Raw genomic sequence first — 19368 nt, forward strand, 5'->3', positions numbered from 1 at the left:
TTGAGTAGTCAGATCGCAGGCGCGCAAAGTCCCTGGCCTTTTCTCGGTCGGATCTCGATATGCTGCGCTACACACCATCAGACTGTTCAGACAACCTTCTGGCAGTCTGCTCTTCGCGCCACTCACGGGAGGTCTTCAACTGGCGCTGTAGGAAGCGATGAATCGTTTGCCTGCGGTGAACTAAATCAAACAGTCATAAACACCTCCAGGCCACTAGTCTATAAGTTCGACATTGGTCCATCATCGTCATCCTCATCCTCATCGGAGAAAATGCGCAAAGGTCTCGGTCTCGGGCTCTCGGCACTATCTGTATCTACCAAACAATGACATCAACACATCTACCCCCGCCAAAGCTAGTAGCTACCCCACTTGGAGCTCGCCGCCGACCTAGTGAAGTTATTGGGCTATTGCATCGTACATTCATCTTTCCGACCTGTTCACGCTCACTCAACATCTTTCTTCAGCAATAAAGCACTCTGACTTCTTCTAATACCGTACCCTTTAATCGTATCGCACGCAACATGTCGGCCATGGAAGCTTCCCACGGACACAGCAAGCCTTGCTGCAACATCCCTCCCGTCGTCAGCAAGGGCTACCAGGCCAAAGGCTCCTATGTAGATATCGGCGGTTATAACACCTGTGAGTTTTAATATCTATCTGCTGGCTTACCACCAAGTCGAGACTGGCGGGGGCTGACAGAACACAGACGTGACCGGCCCCCAGGACGCCGACAAGGCCATTGTGGTCATCATGGACATTTTCGGCTTCTTTGAGCAGACGCTCCAGGGCGCAGACATCCTCGCCACGAGTAACGAGAAGCAAAAGTTCAAGGTGTACATCCCCGACTGGTTCAAGGGCAAGCCTTGCCCTATTGACATGTGAGACTCTCCGGCGGTTCTCTGAAAGGACTTGAGGCTAACGCTAGCTTGTAGCTACCCCCCTGACAACGACGACAAGAAGAAACAGCTGGGCGAGTTCTTCGAGACCTTCCCCCCACCTAAGATCGCCGACCAGGTCCCCGGCTACGTCGACGCCATCAAGTCCAAGGACTCCATCTCCAAGTTTGGCATACTGGGTGTACGTTGATTCCAAGACACTGAAACATGCTGTTTCCCACATGCTAACACGAATCAGTTCTGCTGGGGCGGCAAGGTCGCAGCCCTCGCCACCAAGGCGTCCACCAACCCCTTCACCGTCGCCGGCTGCGCCCACCCCGCCATGGTCGACCCTGCCGACGCCGAGGGCATCAAGGTCCCCTTTGTCATGCTCGCCTCGGGCGACGAGCCGGCCGACGACGTGAAGAAGTTTGAGACGGCGCTGGGCCAGACGACGAAGCACGTTGAGATCTTTGGGGACCAGATCCACGGATGGATGGCGGCGCGCGCGGACCTGAGTGACGACAAGGTCAAGAAGGAGTATGAGCGCGGATACAAGACTGTCTGCCAATTCTTCTGTGACAACATTTGATAAGCGTAATCTGAAAAGTGTGTTTGTTCGTTCAATCGTTCATTCATCAATACATCATGAGCTCATGGAGTCCGGCTTTGCTATCTCGTCAGTACGCTCGGGCTAAATGTCATGGCCTTTTGCACAATGGGCCGCGGAGTCTCGCTCTCCTTTCTAGGGAGCTCGCGACTCCCCTCTCCAAATGCGATGGCGTCCTCAATGTCCAAAAGCTCATACTCTCCCAGCTCGAGGCTATCCCCCTTCTTACCTCTCTTGGTAGCCGTGCAGATTATGAATCCATCCAAGACGTTGACCAGATCCAGGTCGACATCATCCAACAGCCGCCCTTGGAACCAAATCTCCGTCTGGCTGATGGGCGCATCCTCCGGCGGGGCAAAGTACCGCATCTCCAGCCTCTTCAGCCACGGAGCGAGGAGCGCCTCGCCCGTCATCTTGACATAGGCTTCCCGCAGACACCACAGCGTGTAAAAGTACCGCAGGCGGTGGTCCAGGTCCTTGAACGGCAGACGGTTCAGGCTGGTGCACTCGGCCTGGCTCAGCACCTCTTCGTGCATGCTGACATACTCCTTCCATCCGTCTTTGCTGATGAGACCAAGGTCCTTGTCGCGCCGTTCAGTGGGACACACAATGTCCACGCCAACACTCATGCCTGGTTTGGGTCGCACACTGGCAATCAGAACGATGAGACCAGCTTGATGCGTGACGTTGAAGATCACAGGCTCCGAGCCGTCGGGGGCTATGTAGACTGGTTTCGTGTTCTTGTTTGGTGTTGGCGTCGCCGCGTCCCAGGCGCATGGCGCGTAGCGCGAGATGAGGTACCGTTTGAGGAGGCGCGAGACGAGGGCCATTTTGGCGTCTTTAACGTGGATGTATTTGAGCACATCGACTTGCTCCTTTTTGGGGAGCAGATCCATGGCTCGCTTTGCCTAGGCGGAGGTCAACCATCTTCTCTCCACCGTGCTCAGCGGCAGCGCAGGAGCACCCACGTATGTTGTCAGCTGCACTGTCCGCAGAGCTTCGGGCCACTGTTTCCTGGTGTCTACGACCCATTGTATCACCAAGGGGCCATTTTCTTCTCGCCCTGTGCTCATACTAGGGCGCCGCTTGCGCTCGAGGTGGTTCGTAGGCGGGTGGAGGATGGAAGACAGCGTCGACCGTGAGAGGACGGGACATGAAACGCGCCGATGAATCTGTCTGGGCCGTGGGGGCGCAGACGATACACTGCCGCTGCGGGCGGGCATGATGGGGAGTCCACAGCTTAGATGCGGCGAGGCTCGATGAGAATTCGCTGAGTGAACGAATTTGATGCGCTGCAGGATGCAACATGAAGTGATAATAATGGCTGACACGGACGAGATGCATGTAAGGATGAGATATGGTGGAGGGGCAGATCAAACGGAGGTGGGGGAGGAAGATCTTGGCGCGGCCGCTGACGGAGGGCTTCCAGCTGCCAACGCATGTATATAAATTGAACTTTTGTCTCCTCTTTTCATATCGCGAAATTGGCCTCTCTTTGGAACTGAGACCTTTGCATATTCCAGCTAAATTGCCTGTTCTTGCATCCAGAGAGGGATTTGGGGGCTGGTGCTGGACAGGGAACTACTAGAGCAAGGGCCAAAATGGTGTATGTCACGGAAAAGGGGGAGCTTGTTTGTGAGAAAGCAATTGACTTCCCTCATCTACTATCTACCTATCTAAGTCCCACACCAAGTAGACCGCATAAGGCCACATTATCCCATCATGTCTTGCTGTCTCTGATCTATCCACATTACGTCCCGTCCGTCTATGGAAAGCAAAAAACGCCTGGCCGTAGCAAAGAAAATCGCCAGTCATGGTGGTGTATCGTAGATCTCTTGCCAAAGGCGCCGGCAAAATCAGAAGTCCGCACTTTGAGAGTGCAGCACCCTTTAACCCTCAATAATTTCACCCGCGGCATTGCGGATGCGGATGGGCAAAGCCTTCTCAGGGGAGTTGAGAGCCCATTGAACGGCTTCGGTGACGTCCTTGAAGGTCTGGTCGGGAGTCTGGGTTGGGATGGTGCCAGCGCGATAGACACCAGTCTCGACGAGGACGGAACGCCAATGATAATTGCCCAGGGTCTTGAAAGTGTTGGCGCCGGCAATGTCCGACTCGGGGTTATCGCCAATCATGAAAATAGTGGTGACATTGGCGCCGTCCAGAGCTGGGTTGGCAACGATCAGGTCGTTCATGGCACGTTCTCCGTACTCGTAGGTCGTGCGCGTTGGCTTGCCGCAAATGGTGTACTGCAGGTCACAGGCGCCCTTGGTGGCGTGATGCCAAATGCCGAGCAGGGCCTCGCGGAAGCCGCCCTGAGCGAGGCGAGGGTTCTGGTGCTTGGTGGACCACTCAAAGTCGGGGTTGCAAAAGTACAGCTTGGGCTGCTCATCTTGAAGGAAACCTTTGTCAGCAAGGTCCGGGTTGTTGTTCTTGTCGGAACGGGTGTTGACAATACCTTTGGAGGACAGCAAAAGGTCAAGGGTGACCTGCAGGTCCAGACACCAGTCGCGAGGGGAGGACCAGACCATGATGGCGGCAATGCGAAGGGGCTGGGTGTCATCGCCCTTACGGCCAAACTCTTCATGGTGGGCCTTGGTCATCTCGGGGAACGGATGAACATGCTCATCCTGGATCATGAGGTCAGAAGACGTGACGACCTTGCGGAAGCCGTACTCATTGGCCGCCTGCCGGATGTTGTCGCCATGGCCACCCAGTACAAGGACCGTCTTGTCCTTGTATTCATCGACGAGGGCGCGGAAAGGGGTGTGGGACTGGACAATCTGGGTCTCGTCAAAGGTGATGTCGCCAAGACGGGACGCAAGCTTCTCCAGGTTGACCTTTTCGGTGACGCCGCCCGAGTTAGTCAGGAAGATGAATGGGATTCCATGGTCCTGCAGGTAGCGGAGTGTCTCACGGGCACCCGCAATGGGGGTCTTACCATTGACCAGCACACCGTCAATGTCAAAGGCAAACGCAACCTTGTTGTGTCCAGACATACTGCGAGGCTCTTCTGTGCAAGTTGAACGATGGTCTGTTGTTGTTTCTGTTGTTGCAAGTCTGAACGATGGTCTGTAGTTGTTGTGTCTGTCTGTCTTGAGAGAGTGTCTTGAGAAGGAAGGAAAGGAAAGGAGAAAAACGAATCCTTCGTCCGTGGTCGAAGTATTTAACCTCAGGGGATGAAGCTCGAATTCCTGTTCTTCGCTGTCCGAGCCCAAGTGAAGGGACGATGGTTTTACGGGGCGAGTGCATCACCTCCACTTCTCGTTCACTCCAGATCTCATCTGAACAGTGAGGATGGCCTGATGTACCCATGGTTGTCGGGTGTTCTGGCAGCTGTTGTTCTCTTTCGCTCAACGACGGGGGCCTGTCTCTTCACTGCGAGTCGTACAACCGGTGTGTACAGCTTTGCTTGGGGAAAATTTGCGAACAGTAGACAAATCCAATAGATTTCATCTTGTATTCGGTCTGGCTCCTTGAACTACATGCCCCAGACACCAGGAGGGTCACGTCCCGGCGGTTTGTTATTGGGGGGAGATACCGACCTCACCCTCGGCTCAGTATGGCTCTCAAGCACGCTAAGCTCTGTTCTGGCGGGTCAAGGCCTTTGTGCAAGCAGTATACTGACCATTAAATTTACAAACTCGCTCACACAGCCTCAATTCCGTCGTCTGGAGTTAAGCGAGGTGATCCAGTAGGGTGGTCGTGTGGAGCATTGGCGAAATTTTGTGTCCCCAGGGTGCCATTGCGTGATGACCGAGCACATCAGAACAGACCGCATGTCGTTTTCAGTATCACTGAGTAAATTTTTCATCAGACAAGGCCTTGGCAACTGTCACTTGTGCTTCGTATTGCAGAAGACATGGAGCGTCCCCTGACATTGAGACTCAAGTTTCGCTGTGTCTAAGCCCTAGCTACTATGCAGGCGCATCACTCAAAATGTTGTAAAATTTGAATGGTTTGTGAAAATCACGATAGAAAAGTCATGTTGCAAGTCACCATATCTTTTACCTGTCTATGGACTACGCAAGTGCCATACTTGGCACTGTCCTCCAAAACACAGCTCTCGTGTATCCTCACAAATCCAGTGTGAGACCATCGACAGTCTACAGGGCAGCACAGTTGCGTTTCTGACCATCCTTATCAAACCAGTACCAGACTGGTGTTAGACAGACACCAACTCCAAACAAAAAAAACCTAAACAAGCCCCTTTTTTCCGTCCTGACCCCTGACATGCCAGGGATTCCAATGACATATTCCCCCACATATACCTGTGTCTTGCTTGTCAGCGTAATATTTGCACCGCAAGATAGTTTTTGGGTGTTTAAACGACAACCTCAAAAGCCAGAACATTCTTGTCATTTTCATCGCCATTGACATCGTCCAGGTTACGACCAGACCAGCCGCAGTCCCAAAAAGTGACAAGGGCCCACAGCTTGAAAAAGCTATGAACATAGGCAAACAGAACCTGGAAGACGAAAAGTTGAAGGTCAGCAGGGTGGCGGAAAAAATGAGGGATGAGCTTGATAGCCTTGGTCGCAATGATCCAAAGGATGAGGATGACGACCACAGCGGCAGGGAAGGTCGGGGCAGCCTGCGAGGCACGAACCAGGGTGAAAATCAGGAGAACATCCCAGAGAGCGGCAAAATTGAGCATGCCGGCAAGATAAACCTGGAAAGCGGACCAAGTGTAGCGGTAGAGAAAGTCTGGGTTGCGGAGCATGATGGGGTTGCTGCGAAAGGTGGTGCGAGCCCAGCGAAGGAGTTGGCCATTGATCTTGGGCCATTCGCCCAGGGTCGTCTCGATTGTCGCGTCTTCAGTGTCTTGGAATCGAATCAGCCAGCCCTTCTCCATTGTGTTCCTAGTCAGATAATTGTCGTCGTCGGGGTTCAGCTCAAAACGACCCAAAAAGAACTTTTCATCGCAAAAGCCGCGGAGGAGCTCTTGATCAGTCAGAAGGTCGGTGCGGTACACGGCAGTGCGGCCAGAGACGACAAATACACCGCCATCAATGGCGTTAGAGGCACGGAGCTCCCAATTGTGGCGTTCAAGGTAGTTGCAAGCGACAAAGTTGACAATGGAAAGCCAAGTCCACTTACCAGGGGTAGTTCGGCGAACGCGCTTCTTGGTAGCAACGACACCAACCTTTTCATTGTCAAAAGGCGCAAGAACGGCGGGGATGAAGTTGGCGGTAGGGAAAAATACATGGTCGTCGGCCAGGATGGTGATGGCAGTAGTAATGTGAGGGATGGCGTGGTTGATCTGGCGGCGCTTGCTGGGCTTGTCAATAGCAGAAACGCAGAGAGAGGTCGCTCCAGCGTCTAGAGCCAGAGCCCCAAGGACACGGCGACATTCAGCCTTGAGTTCAGCGCCGACGGTAATGACGATGATGCTGGCAACTCCGTTAGCCAAAATGCTGCGAATGCACTCTTGGAAGTCGGGGCCGTTGGGGTCGATCGTTGGGAGGATGACAGTGACGTCCTTGCGGGTGAAAGAAGGATCAGGCTGGACAGGGGAAGGGCGGTAGCTCCAGTATCCGACCAGGTGGCCGAAAAGACGTACATAACGAAGTGCAAAGAGAGTGCAAAAGACCGCAAGCCAGACATTGGTGTCAACGAGAAGCAGCCAAGTGCTAGTCAGGCAACCACCGAAAGCCAAAATCAAAGCAATGCGAGGCAGCCAGGCCTGCACAGTTTCACGGTCGATCCCAGGCATCTTGAAGGCCTGTGGATCTGGGTTTCGGTGTTGCGGTCTTGTTGCTAAGCTCTGTGATGTGCCTTTGGTTGCTGCTCGAGTTGTGGATTGTTGTGATGGATGGGAAAGGAAAGGAAAGGAAGCAAGTCTTGGAATATCGACAGAAATTAAATGCTTGCGGTTTCTCAGACTTCTAGAAACCAGATGCTGTGTTCTTAAGTTCTCCAAGAAGTGAATGGAGATGTTGTTTTGCGTGTGGTTCGAAGGTCTTGACGTGTGTTCGTGCAGCCCTCAGCATCATTCGCAAGTCCTCATTGCTGTGTCCAAACCCTCACTCGGACAGCTCCGCCAGTTGTGGGATTGTTCAACTTGATTCCAGTTTTTGTATCCAATGTTTCGTACAGAGTGACTTCTGCAATGTCCAGGCTCTTGCGACTTAACCTCACTCGATCACATAGCTTGTTCAAGATGTTCCGGTCTGGATTGCTGTTCTTGTCCGACTTCCATCCGGACTGTTATAGGCTCTCTCAGACGCTTCGACTGTTCTATGGACGTCAAGGGTGCGCCTCGAAACAGGAACAACGGAACGCAGTGAAACATCTGGCCGACTGCCTTTGAAAGTGTTGAACAAAGCTAGAAACACTTTCTTCAAGCTACGAAAGTGCAATAAGACGAGAACTAATAATCCATTGGCTCAGGGACAACTGACGCAATGCAGCACGCTGGGCAGCTCGATGTAAGGACACTAACCAACTGCATCAGCAACGCAAGTTTGTTTGGTTCAGGAGCTGCACAGGTTCAATTTCAGGGGAGAAGCCCCAAGGGCAATGGGCAGCGTCGATTCCTTCGCAATAGAGCAATAATAGGGACCTCCATACAATTGGCATGGTCTCACACACACCTCACTGCACTGAGGACCTGAGCAGAGTATCATGGACCATTGAAGAGGCAGTTGAATTTGTCACATCAGCCAAACACACGAGCCTAATTGAGGAATCACAATACCGCGACAAGGAAAGATCTCATGAAAATCCGAGTCGTGACCTGTGTGGATCTAAAACTCTATGGTATTATCTTGTGCCACGAGGCCGGATTCTAGCTCTTCAACCCGGCGCAACAGGCATAGTCTCCAGCGAAATGTTGAAGACTTTATGGCTCTCCTTCATCTTGGCGTCTTTGATCCTCTTTGCTTCATCGTCCTTCTTCTTCGCCTCTTCTTCTCTTTCGTCCTTCTTCTTTTTGTCATCTTTGGTCGTGTCCACCACGCCGTCCTTCATCTCCCCAATTCGCTTGGTAGCTCGGCCATCTGCATCCACTTCCACGACGACATCCTTGGTATCGATGCTGCCGTCCTCGGTGTAGCCCCAAATCAACTTCATTTCGCCACGCGCAAACGCGGTAACGTAGAGTGAGCCCAGAACACCTGGGACGAGGTACAAAAGGGCTGGCTGACCGCGCTTGAAGACGAGTAGCATGGACAGCGTAGCAGCCATGCCTAGAGCGTACCCAATAACAGTGGCGTAGAAGTAGGTTTTGGGGAACTTTGACGCACTGATCTCGGCGGGCATTGGCTTCCGCCCAAAGACGCCGGTCCAGAACCTTTCGCCCCAGGCCCCCTGGGCAGTGACATAGGGAGGCTTGATCTCCCTGTGTTTCATCTCCTTTCTGATGACCACCGTACCGGAATCATCTTTCTCGCGGATCTGTAGTTCTGTCGGTTCGTATTTCACCTTGCGCTGGTAGTGCAGCCACAGGTCAAGACGGAGCGCCCAGGCCATGAGAAGCCCAGGTAGAACAATGTCGCCGAGCCCGAGGATCGACTGGCGCGACGCAGCTTTGAAGGTGAGCTTGATCGGGACGTCGAGAGTCGTGGCCACGGTGACCATGTACGGCCTATTTCCATTAGCATAGTGACAAAAGTCAGCGCCGCCATTTCAACTCACGTGTAGAACACCATGACGATATCATAGACAAACAGTCCAGAGAGAACGAGAGATCCAATGAGCAGGTCTGTTGGCGACAGGACCAGGAAGGACCCGTAACACAGGCCATATCCGAGAACGTTGGAAAGGAAAGACGACGAGGTCGAGCTGTAGATGAGTGCTGTGGCGATCGAAGCAAAAAATGCAATCATATGCGTCAGCTTGATCTTGGCCTTCTCGTCACCCATTCCGTGGACATAAAACTTGAAAAGCCACTGTCGCATGACCAGCTCGCGGGCATCCCACGCCGCCTTGCCAGCCCTCTTCCCAAGGGGCAAGCAGGATAGAACCCCGGGTAGAGGACTGTCTCCGTCCTTTCCAGGATGAGAGACGTTCCCCACGTCATCACAAAGACTGACTTGGCGGGTTGCCTGATTTGCCTTTCTCAGGACGCCGTCTCTGCCTCGCCAATATCGGGGGAAGATGAAACCCACAACCAGCCCCATGCCATGCGCATACAAGCTGAAGAGGCTGACAATTGACATGGTGCTTATGTACCATCTCAGGACCTTATTGAGAATCTCGGGGTCTTGGAGGTATTGGATGAGGTAGTACAGGCCGACCAGCATGATACCTGCCATGACGGGAAACATGATGGCATCGCTCAACTCCAGTCCTTGCGTTATCCTTTCGTCATCCCGGTGGTCTCCATGGTCGTCGTTCTTCTTGGTGCCCTTCTGTCTGGTGGGAGCTGCAGCAGATGGCGGGCGATGCAGCGAGGCATGAGCCCCGACGTAGATGATCCCCAAGGCGCCCAGGACCAGCTGTGCTTCGAGAGCCAGGAATGAAAAGTCCTGCAGCAACGACCATACCGTTTCTTGTGAGGCAGAAATAGTGGCGTTGTGCGCGTCCAGTGTGCCATTGAGGGCGCCGCTCGCGGTTATATTGTTGTCCATCTTGGACCTGTGTGGTGAGGGTAATAAGTACTACAAAGCTAACGTGCGCAAGTCCTCATGCCAGCCGTGGGAAGGGCAGTGAACGTGATGGCGGCCAGATCTCAGGTCGATGATTATGATTAAGAGAGGGACCGGTAGACGCAAGTGAAAGCCTGATTCTGTGTTACACAAGTAATTAGAAACGCGAGATACTCAGGTCGACAGGTGTCCTCGCCAGCGGGATGCAATGACGACGTTTCCGCAACCCGACGACTATCAAAATCTCAGGGTCCCTGAAAAGGTGGGGCCTTCGTGCCAGGCCAAACCCGCCAAACATGTTGGTGAACAACAGATCTACTGCACAGTCACCTTTGCGCCGCCAGCACAGCCTTCACAATGGCGACAGACATTCTCCTCAACACCTCGGTGGTACGTATCCTTGTCATCACGACAATCGGAATACCATAGCTCACCCGACGCAGGGCCCCATCACCCTTGAGCTGTACACCTCGCACGCGCCCAAAACATGCCAAAACTTTGCGACGCTCGTACGGCGTGGCTACTACAACTCCACCATCTTCCACCGCATCATCCCCGATTTCATGGCGCAGGGCGGCGATCCCACAGGCACCGGGCGCGGCGGCACCTCGATCTACGGCGAGAAATTCGAGGATGAGATCGACCCTGGGCTCAAGCACACGGGCGCCGGCGTGCTCAGCATGGCGAACTCGGGCAAGGACACCAATGGCAGCCAGTTCTTCATCACTCTTGCGCCGACGCCGTGGCTCGACGGGAAGCATACCATCTTTGGGCGCGTCAAGGGCGGCATGAGCACCGTTAAGAGGCTGGGTCTGGTCAGGACCGGTGCAGAGGACAGGCCGGTGGAGGAGATTAAGATTGTCGAAGCAAAGGTCCTGGAAGGAAGTGATGAGATTTGAAGATGATTTTCACGCACGGCGTTGGGGCCAATCACGGGTATCATACAGGCGGCGAATAACGATTTGAAACGTAAGGTATTGAAAAAGAACAAGAAGCAACTCCATGATAGCAGGAGCACTGCTCCTGATCGCCCCTGATCGCCCCTGATCCCGTACCATGATGCTATGGAATATGATTTGTGGCCAAAATAGCCAACTGAACGCTGCCCGATGCTGTATGATAGATAAATAGTACAATAGGAATGGTTGCTGCCCGACCATGTTTCGCCTCTAACCTGTTGGCTGATGTATCCAACCCATCAGTTTCTGAGCAAACCAAGAGTGTCCTTTACGAAATCCCCAAGGACGTGCCCGTCTATTGCGGTGGGGAGGACAAGGTGCCTCCGGACGATTCGCTCTCCCCGTCCGCGTCTCTTCCATTCTTCACCGTTGCTGGGAGCTGCGCGGCTTTGACGGCCTTGAGCTTCTTGGCAGGACTACTTGCCTTGTTCGTCGATTTCTTGGGTGGCACGTCGACAGAGCCCAGATCGGGTATGTCGTACTCTGCTTTTTGCTCCTGGCTCAGGTTCGATGAGCTTTTGGGCAGGGTGCTGCCGTTGCTCTCCTTTTTGAACGAGTTCTTTGTTTTGAGGATAACTTTCTTGTGGTTGGGGTTCGGCGTGACCGCGCTTGACTTGTGCTTCTTCTTTTTGTGACTGCTCTCCGATTCGTCCTCGCCTTCCTCGCTCGCATCCCTCTTCCGAGGACTAGTCGCACGAGATCCCGGCGCCGGGGTGACTTTTTGCGACGACGGAGGCGTAGGTTCGCCGCTGTTACCGTTGCCCATCTTCTGCGCCGCGGCACGGCTGGCGTTCCTCCCGCTGTTGCCGATGCACGAGCCCATGTGGTTGTTCAGCCGCGTTACCAGAATACACCTCTTGCATTTGCTGCATGTCGCCGACGGGAACGACAGGACGTTTGCAGGACGATCCGCAGCCGACTCCTCCTTCTTCTCCATGTCCTTCTTCTTCTTGCCTCGTCCGGGCCCGGGGCCCTGCCACATTTGCCCGTAGATGTCGCAATTTGGCTTGTCGATGTACGGGTGCTTTTTGCAGTAGAGTATCGTCGGGTCGGGTTTCCGCGCGCCTTTGCCGTCGGTCGGGTGGAATAGCCTGGGCAGGTGGCATTTTGGGCACAGAATCTCCTTTGTAGTTTTCAATGGATTGCCCTTGAGGTAGACCTTGCCGTCGTCGAAGATTGCCGCATCGGTCTCGATCCGGACGTCGGGTGCCGAGTCAGCGCCAGATTCTGAGGCTTCGGAGGCGAGCTTCTCGACACGTATCGCGGCCGTGTTCGCTTTTGCGATTTTTTCTTCCCGATGGGTTTGGAGCACGAGATCGGAAATAATATTGTATAATAAGTCATCGAGGACGGCAGCGGACTTTTAGACCTTCAAGTTAGTTATGCGTGCCACGGGGGTTGCCTATTAAAACCGTACCAGCTTGGTCATGCTGCCATCGTCATCGCTCGCGCGGATGATGCCCGCCTTGCCCGTTGTCGCATCCATCGAGTCTTTTGGGCGATCGCGGGTGCAACACTCGAGGAAACGGAGGAGAAAGCAAAGTGAGGTGGAGATCGTCTGCGCGTGGTCGTGTGATGATGCACGCAAGCAAATGCCAATGCTCAATGGCGTAGTCCGTAGTCCGTAGTTGGTGGTTGGGTGCGCTTTGCTTGTGAAGTCCGCGCCCCAGATTGTGGTCGGTTTTCCCCGTACAGCGGTGCAGTGTTGTCACTAATAAGGCCGCATTGCTCGGCTAGCTCCGCCGGATGCGCCTGTCTTTTCGACAGCTTAATCACGGAATAAGATGCGTAAGCAAGCGACAGAAAATCACCGGCAGCACCGGGGTGACACAAGAAACTGTTAATCCGCTGGAGGCCGAGGCGTGGAAGAAATTCAGAATCCGGGAAATGACGAAACGATGTTTGAAATCGCCCTTTTGGCCTCGCCAATGCAAAGGGGTAAATTTTGCATTATCGATAAGTCGCCGCCTGGAACTCCCCTGTAGCCTCCCGCTGCAGCTACTATCCGCCGGTGGGGTGAGATCACTGATGTGCCTGAGCTAGCGCACCTCCTAGGGGTCTGTTGCCATGGAGTCTCGACTGGAGTCCAGTCAAACCAACACCACTGTCTGACTTAGGTTCTGGACAGACTGAAACCTCGGTTAGGACGTTAACCTGGACTTTATTCTAGCCATCTCGCAAAAAGACAGCTATCCCACATCGCTACCTTTATCGTCACACAGACCATCGACACCCCAGAGACCGCAGGGGTACCATCGACATGTCTCTGCCCACCAGTAAAGAGGCTCAGCAACCCTCGATCAGGTCATTCTTCACAGCGAAAGCTCCTAAGTATGCGCCACCACCAGGTTCTGTGCAACCAAAGCAGCCGCCGCCGCCGCCGCCGTTGAACGAGTTTGTTCCAGCTGTTCCCTCGAATAGCAGTGAAGATGGCGCGGCGATCCCACCACTGCCTTCCTCCATGCCAGCTGAGGCTTCCATACGCCGCCCGCTTCCAGAAGATATCCAACCTCTCCGCCGTATAAATTCTCTCCTTCTACCGGTTCCCTACCCAGAGGAGTTCTACCGGCAAGCGCTCACAATGCCACAGACAAGAATTATACTATATCAAGGCAAGGTCGTTGGGGGGATCGTCTGCCGCAGCGAGCCTGGTGACTCCTCGAGCATCTACATTCGGTCACTGTGCATCCTCGCGCCCTACCGTGGTCTCGGGCTGGTCGCAATTGCATTAAACAATATCATTCAAAGCCTGCCAGAAGAGATTTCCTGGGTGACCGCACATGTCTGGACGGAGAACGTGGATGGACTGAAGTGGTACGAGGCACGTGGCTTTGCCAAGGACACAAAACCAATTGAGGGATACTATCGAAAAATACGGCCCGACACAGCTTGGCTGGTCAAAAAAGATATACGCGAGCAGGACGCTGGCTCACTGCCTTCTCGGACGCCGCCACCTTCTCGCAGCATAGTCGCAAGTCCGACAGCTGAGGTAGTAAATCTGGCTCCTGTCACAAACGGCACAGGACCGCCCACAGGTGGCCCGCCACGACCAGCTCCTGCTCGGGTCGGGTCAGGTCAGTCATATCAGAACCAAAGAGCCGAAACGGAGTGGAACGATTTGCCGGCGGACATGGCATCTGGCTTATTGGTGCCCCCCAAGAGAGTGGGCAGCGAGCCGAAGTCGAACGCCAGCTCTAGGAGTAGCTCGGCGGCAAGGAAGAAGAGGGATCGCTCATACCCTGCTGCAGCTTTCGGGAGTTGATTGGGAGGCGTACAAGGGGTAGAAGGGGCCTCGCCGCCATAAAGAAATTTGCGACAACGATAATTGTAGATGCGGTAATGAGGCATGATGCAACGCATGCCAGCGTTTAGGACACTCACTATGAATATGATAGATCATGCGCCAGATACACATGAGTGCAGTATTACTTGGCGACAATGCAACTCCTTGACCCGCTACCTCGCAATAGAAAGCACGAGCCATGTCGAAACGCGCGGTCACATTGTACCAAGTACACTCTCGTCCCAGAACGCAGAACTCCAGCGATGAACCCATTAACATCAAAAAACACCAACCCTATTGCTTACCGCTGCCTGCTCCACCAAAGGGCAGCAACAGCCGCCACGCCGACCAGACCACCCACAGTCATGGCCATGTTCGACAGGCCAGTCTCTGCTACTTTTTGTTAGCCTACACTCTCGTGAAACATTGCTGAGTTGCTCCGTACCTGGGATCGAGTCTAGCTCGCGCTTGACCTCTGTGGCCAGAGGGACGTCGTCGGACTTGTCCATCTTGGCCGCTACGAGGGCAATCAGGGCGGCACCAACACCGCTGCCGTCCTTCGCAACACCGATGCGGATCTTGTTGACACCCTGGATGCCAATCTCGTCAATCGCGCGCAGTGCCTCGTAGATCATGTCCCTAAAGAAGGGGTAGTGCTCGACGAGACTCCCGTCGACGCCAATGTCGATCACTTCAGCCTCGGGGTCCTTGAGCAGACCAGACTGGATGGCAATGGCGCCAATGGCCACGGCAGACAACCGGGCGGCGCGACGTGCAACGGCATCGGCAACGATCTTGAACGCATGAGCGTCTTCCAGCGAGGGCGTGTATATGTTCAAGTCCTTCTCCAACTCTTGTCGCAGCGAGGACAACTCAGGAGTGTTGTCCGCAGCGGCCACCGACATGATTGCGGTATCAAGACCCCACTGCTTGTAGAGTCCTGACTGACCAGCGACCGTCGTCGTGGTTGTCCAGTCGTTGTGGCTGGAATTGTCGTCGCTGAAAAGAGTAGAGTCCTTGGACTGCATCATGTCGAGTATGGCCAGCCTGGTGATCTCGCCCAAGAACATGCCAGAGATGCGCTTCTCGAACATTTGGAAGCCAGGGTTCACGCTCTGAGTATCCAGTTTCTTATCCCAGGGCGTGGTGGGCAGGACATTGAGCTGGTTGTCGAAGGAGCCCCATTCCGTGTTGATGACCATCTCGCCCGTCGACTCGTCGTACTCGCCTTCGATCTTCTTCTTGATGTTGCTCGTCTTTTCAATGTACGCACCGTTGGTCCCGGTACCAAAGATGGCGCCCAGGGTTGATCGATTTGCGCCTGTAGAGGTATATGAGCGGGCCATCAGTGTGCCGACGGTGTCATTCACCAAAGCGGCCACCTTGACTGGCAGCTTAAGCTTGTCAATCTCTGTTTGCAACAGTGCGCAGACGTCCTTGCCGACAGCATCGTCAATGTCGAACCCTTTTGTCCATCTCATCAGATTGCCCTTGTTAATTGCTCGTTGCTGAACCGGGAAGCTGAATGTGAAACCTAGGTGGAAGACCTCATCTTCCTTGTACCCGCTAGCCGTGGAGATAGTCGCCCGCCGCCTGCGATGGCTTTCGAAATGTTCGGCATGGTGCTCCTTGAGGAAGTTCTCGATCTGCAGAGCCAAGAAGGCAAAGAGCTTCGACGCCTTATCCGTGACCATCAGCTCTTTGGGTATCGCCACCTTGTTGTACGTCAAGTTGAAGGTAGTGTCGCCATTCAAAGTGACGGAGCACACGCGGAAGTTGGTGCCTCCAAGGTCGACAGCCAAGTACAACCCTTTCTCTGTGCCGTTCGGAACGCCGGTCACGTAGGTGGGAATCTGGGACATGCTCGTACCATCCTTCTCCAACCCTTCGCCTGCAAACGCCAACTGTAAGCTCGCTGGTCAATCGCAGCACATACTGGAATGAACGCACCCATTTGCTTGAGGAACTCTTGCACATGCGCGTTGAGTTCCGCGTCAGTAAAGTCGAATTGCGCGGCAACGCGCTTTGCCTCGTCCGCGAGCGCCATGTTGGGTAGAGCGGAAGATGTGGGCGGGTGTCTCGGGAACAGCGCAGGATTGTCGCAAACAAGCTCAGACTTGCTTGGTCGAGACGAGTGTATACTAGGGGCCCTCCTTGACAGAGAGAAGAAAGAGGTATCCAAAGAATTGTATGTCTGAAGTTGAAATAGGTTCTGCTTGACGTCGAGGAGGAAGAGCTGGACGAGCTGCGCGTTTCACGGACCAGTGTCAGTGGTGGCTTGACCGTAGCTCCAATCTTTTGTTGCAGGGGTGGGTATCATCCATCATGCGGGGACTGGAGATTCGCCGAGTGCCAACCTTCTAGTCTACCTTGGGCGTCGCCAGGAGCCGCCGAGGGAATTGTTACCGACAGGGAATGCCAATCTAAGGTACTCACCGATACAAGGCCAATCACCAAGAATACCAAGACCACTCTTCCTGCCCACAGCGTGTGTGAAGAGATTGGCGGTTTGATATTGAGACTCCTTGCAGCATTCTGCTGGCGGCTGGAAAGGGACCACAGGGTGACAAGGCTTGTGCTGTCGCCGCTAGAGCGCAGCGACGGCCGTCCGCTTTCAGTCGAAACCAAACCTTTCCGCGATCTCGGCCCGTCGAGCGTGCGTTCGAGGCGGCACGCAAGGAACCGAAATTGCTAGGCCTAGCGGCCTCGAGCATGCATGCACAGGCCCGTACTATGTCAACGCAGAACAGGAACACTGCCAACGAATACAGAGTGCAGAGTGTGGTAGTGACGTTGTCTAGCAAAGACGCTGGGTCAAAGCGCCGGAGAAGATGGCCCATTTTCTGGTCTTGTTGGACGTTGGAACTTGGGTCTGATGTCTGTGCCTGGCGAAATGGAAAGCGGAGACCAACCCCGCCTCCAGTCCCCAGCCTGCAGCTCCAGTCGTTGCTCCAATTGCTCCGCTGGAGGTTAGAGGGCGACTTGGGCGATCATGACTGCCATAGGACCCAGAAATTGCTGGTTTAATCCAAAGACTCATCTTTGCTTCGGTTAGATTTGGGGCCTTGGGTCCTCGAGATTGTCTGTATTTGATTAATGAATGCGTTATTTCGTACTCACTGGTGATGACGTCAAGATCGCGATGGCTTTGAGTTGCCAATGTCGCTGCCCACAGAAGGTCCGACTCGTTTTGTCCCACTCATGTTCCGCCGCGGCCGCGGCCACGGCGCAAAACCTTTTGGACACGTGCGACATACGTACGTACTTACAAAAACCCCGGAAAGATCAAGCCATCGAGAAGTCAAAAGTCGACGTGGGGTGAAAAGTAGTGTCAGGACGACTTGTTGGTGTTTTTCGGATCAATCAACTCCATTGAGCTGTGTACCCTGGTGCTGCGGGTTCTGCTCACCCTGCAGCTTTACTATTCTCTCACGTGCTGGCCCTGGCATGAGTGCCCTGAAAATCAACATGCTAGTTTGCCATTTCAGATAGCATATTAATTATGCAGTTCGGCGGTTCAATAAAATTGTTCGGAACGCCGGCGTTGACAGAGCCGTACCTCAATTATGTGTACGCCAACGAGTGAGAATCAGCGTTTACAAAATGGATGAGCCTAGGTGCAGCTCTGTAAATTGAGCGCCAACAACGAAGCTCGTCCCAACTACCTTCGCTGCGCTAAGCCACAATTGTACTTCTGGTTCAGCACTTGCATCAAGTTGAGCCGTGCTTTAAGCTCAATCATGGGAATTGTGTAGCACGCAGTGATATTTGATCAATCATCCATATGGCATCATATGGTTTAACTGATTGACGTTGTGATAGGAAGCTAAGCCACATCCGTAGATTGCCGCCAAAAGACAGCAGAAGTAGCAGGGTCATCAGTCCTGCGGCCCCACTAGTACCATGTACTCCGTAGTCCTATAGGACTTCACACAGATAGCTTGGGGACTGGACACTAATCATGGCCGTGGCGAGTTTTCGCTTAGGCAGGCATATCTGGTTCGTATCTACGGAACGCTGACAAGACTTAGATTGCACAGCGCGATCGCTTCGTGCGCTGTGTTATGCTGACATCCATCTCAGAGGGTTTCCATTTCGTGATGCTGACAGTATATGTCCTCGACGCCCAATAAATTTGCGCGAAGAGGTGGGCAAAGTTGAAGAAATATTCCGCGTGTTCTTGAATGCACGAAGACCAGCCCAAATAGCTTTTGTGCCCTTCGGTTTGTTTGGTATTTAATAATTCCTCCTCGAAAGTCCAGCTCTCAGCCTTACGAGGTCCATCGTGCGCTGTCCCGGCCAATGAGATACGCCGCTAACTCGACACAGCCGCACTGGGCCAGTCATGGGATCGCGCACTGTGCTTGATACGGACACGGTGGTAAAAGACTACTATTAGCAGCAAATGCAACCACCTCGTAATATGATACGAGTCAACTTTTCTGTTCAATGTTTTCAGAGAGAGACCCATGGCCATTCGACATATCCCGTACCTGAGCATGAGGTAGTACGTACTGCAATCTCAAGTTCAGGTCCTCAACCCCCCGCAATGCATCAGATCCAGCAGCCTTAGCACACTGCACACTGATTTTAGAAGATACTCGGTACATCCCAGGTAGCTGTACCCGGGCTGCTTTAGCCAATACGGACACTGCTAAATAAATAAGTCCTTCGCTGGCCTACTCACGCACCATAAGTACACTCTACTGGAGAAACGTCGCAGACTATCGGTCGACATAGCGTCGTCGCTATCCTCGTTCCAAACAACAATCCCGCGTATATCGCTGGAAGAGACCCCGATAGGCCCAATCTAGGACTCAGTCACGTCTTTGCGAACCTGCAACAGGGGCCATTATAATCACAAACCAAGCTAAAGTCTGACGGACAGCAAGCAGCGACTCAGGCTATCCAGCACAGCCAAATCTTCCCCCCACTATTGGGCTGCGTACGGCCTCAGCTTTCCCCATTCTGAATCATCTGCTGCCACCCTCCTTGCGACGCTCCCGCATCCCGACCTAGGCCTTTTTTTATCTTCCCACCCTGCCCTCTTCTT

The 19368-nt window shown here is 53.7% G+C and overlaps 8 protein-coding genes across 8 annotated transcripts; 2 read left to right on the forward strand and 6 right to left on the reverse strand.

The window, feature by feature from the left end:
- Positions 1–521: 521 nt before the first annotated feature.
- J7T54_003850 (putative AIM2 family protein-like protein) lies at positions 522–1467 on the forward strand (the record flags this gene model as incomplete). Its single annotated transcript, XM_051509193.1, has 4 exons — positions 522–639; positions 707–878; positions 933–1077; positions 1135–1467. The coding sequence occupies 4 exons, from the start codon at positions 522–524 to the stop codon at positions 1465–1467; spliced, it is 768 nt and encodes a 255-aa protein (XP_051359770.1).
- Positions 1468–1547: 80 nt separating this feature from the next.
- Positions 1548–2381, reverse strand: J7T54_003851 (L-aminoadipate-semialdehyde dehydrogenase-phosphopantetheinyl transferase-like protein; the record flags this gene model as incomplete). Its single annotated transcript, XM_051509195.1, has 1 exon — positions 1548–2381. The coding sequence occupies one exon, from the start codon at positions 2379–2381 to the stop codon at positions 1548–1550; it is 834 nt and encodes a 277-aa protein (XP_051359771.1).
- A 993-nt stretch (positions 2382–3374) lies between these two features.
- Positions 3375–4481, reverse strand: J7T54_003852 (uncharacterized protein; the record flags this gene model as incomplete). Its single annotated transcript, XM_051509196.1, has 1 exon — positions 3375–4481. The coding sequence occupies one exon, from the start codon at positions 4479–4481 to the stop codon at positions 3375–3377; it is 1107 nt and encodes a 368-aa protein (XP_051359772.1).
- A 1325-nt stretch (positions 4482–5806) lies between these two features.
- On the reverse strand, positions 5807–7198 carry J7T54_003853 (uncharacterized protein; the record flags this gene model as incomplete). The annotated part of the gene is made up of 1 exon (XM_051509197.1): positions 5807–7198. One exon carries the CDS (start codon positions 7196–7198, stop codon positions 5807–5809), a length of 1392 nt encoding a protein of 463 aa, XP_051359773.1.
- A 1082-nt stretch (positions 7199–8280) lies between these two features.
- Positions 8281–10055, reverse strand: J7T54_003854 (intramembrane protease-like protein; the record flags this gene model as incomplete). Its single annotated transcript, XM_051509198.1, has 2 exons — positions 8281–9070; positions 9121–10055. 2 exons carry the CDS (start codon positions 10053–10055, stop codon positions 8281–8283), a joined length of 1725 nt encoding a protein of 574 aa, XP_051359774.1.
- Positions 10056–10430: 375 nt separating this feature from the next.
- Positions 10431–10972, forward strand: J7T54_003855 (peptidyl-prolyl cis-trans isomerase-like 1; the record flags this gene model as incomplete). Its single annotated transcript, XM_051509199.1, has 2 exons — positions 10431–10463; positions 10517–10972. 2 exons carry the CDS (start codon positions 10431–10433, stop codon positions 10970–10972), a joined length of 489 nt encoding a protein of 162 aa, XP_051359775.1.
- A 355-nt stretch (positions 10973–11327) lies between these two features.
- On the reverse strand, positions 11328–12518 carry J7T54_003856 (uncharacterized protein; the record flags this gene model as incomplete). Its single annotated transcript, XM_051509200.1, has 2 exons — positions 11328–12392; positions 12450–12518. 2 exons carry the CDS (start codon positions 12516–12518, stop codon positions 11328–11330), a joined length of 1134 nt encoding a protein of 377 aa, XP_051359776.1.
- Positions 12519–14616: 2098 nt separating this feature from the next.
- Positions 14617–16362, reverse strand: J7T54_003857 (glucokinase A; the record flags this gene model as incomplete). The annotated part of the gene is made up of 3 exons (XM_051509201.1): positions 14617–14708; positions 14761–16206; positions 16266–16362. 3 exons carry the CDS (start codon positions 16360–16362, stop codon positions 14617–14619), a joined length of 1635 nt encoding a protein of 544 aa, XP_051359777.1.
- Between the last annotated feature and the right edge of the window lie 3006 nt (positions 16363–19368).

This window comes from Emericellopsis cladophorae, assembly GCF_022114955.1.
Source record: "Emericellopsis cladophorae strain MUM 19.33 chromosome Unknown NODE_56_length_136797_cov_115_582007, whole genome shotgun sequence".
NCBI classification, from domain to species: domain Eukaryota; kingdom Fungi; phylum Ascomycota; class Sordariomycetes; order Hypocreales; family Bionectriaceae; genus Emericellopsis; species Emericellopsis cladophorae.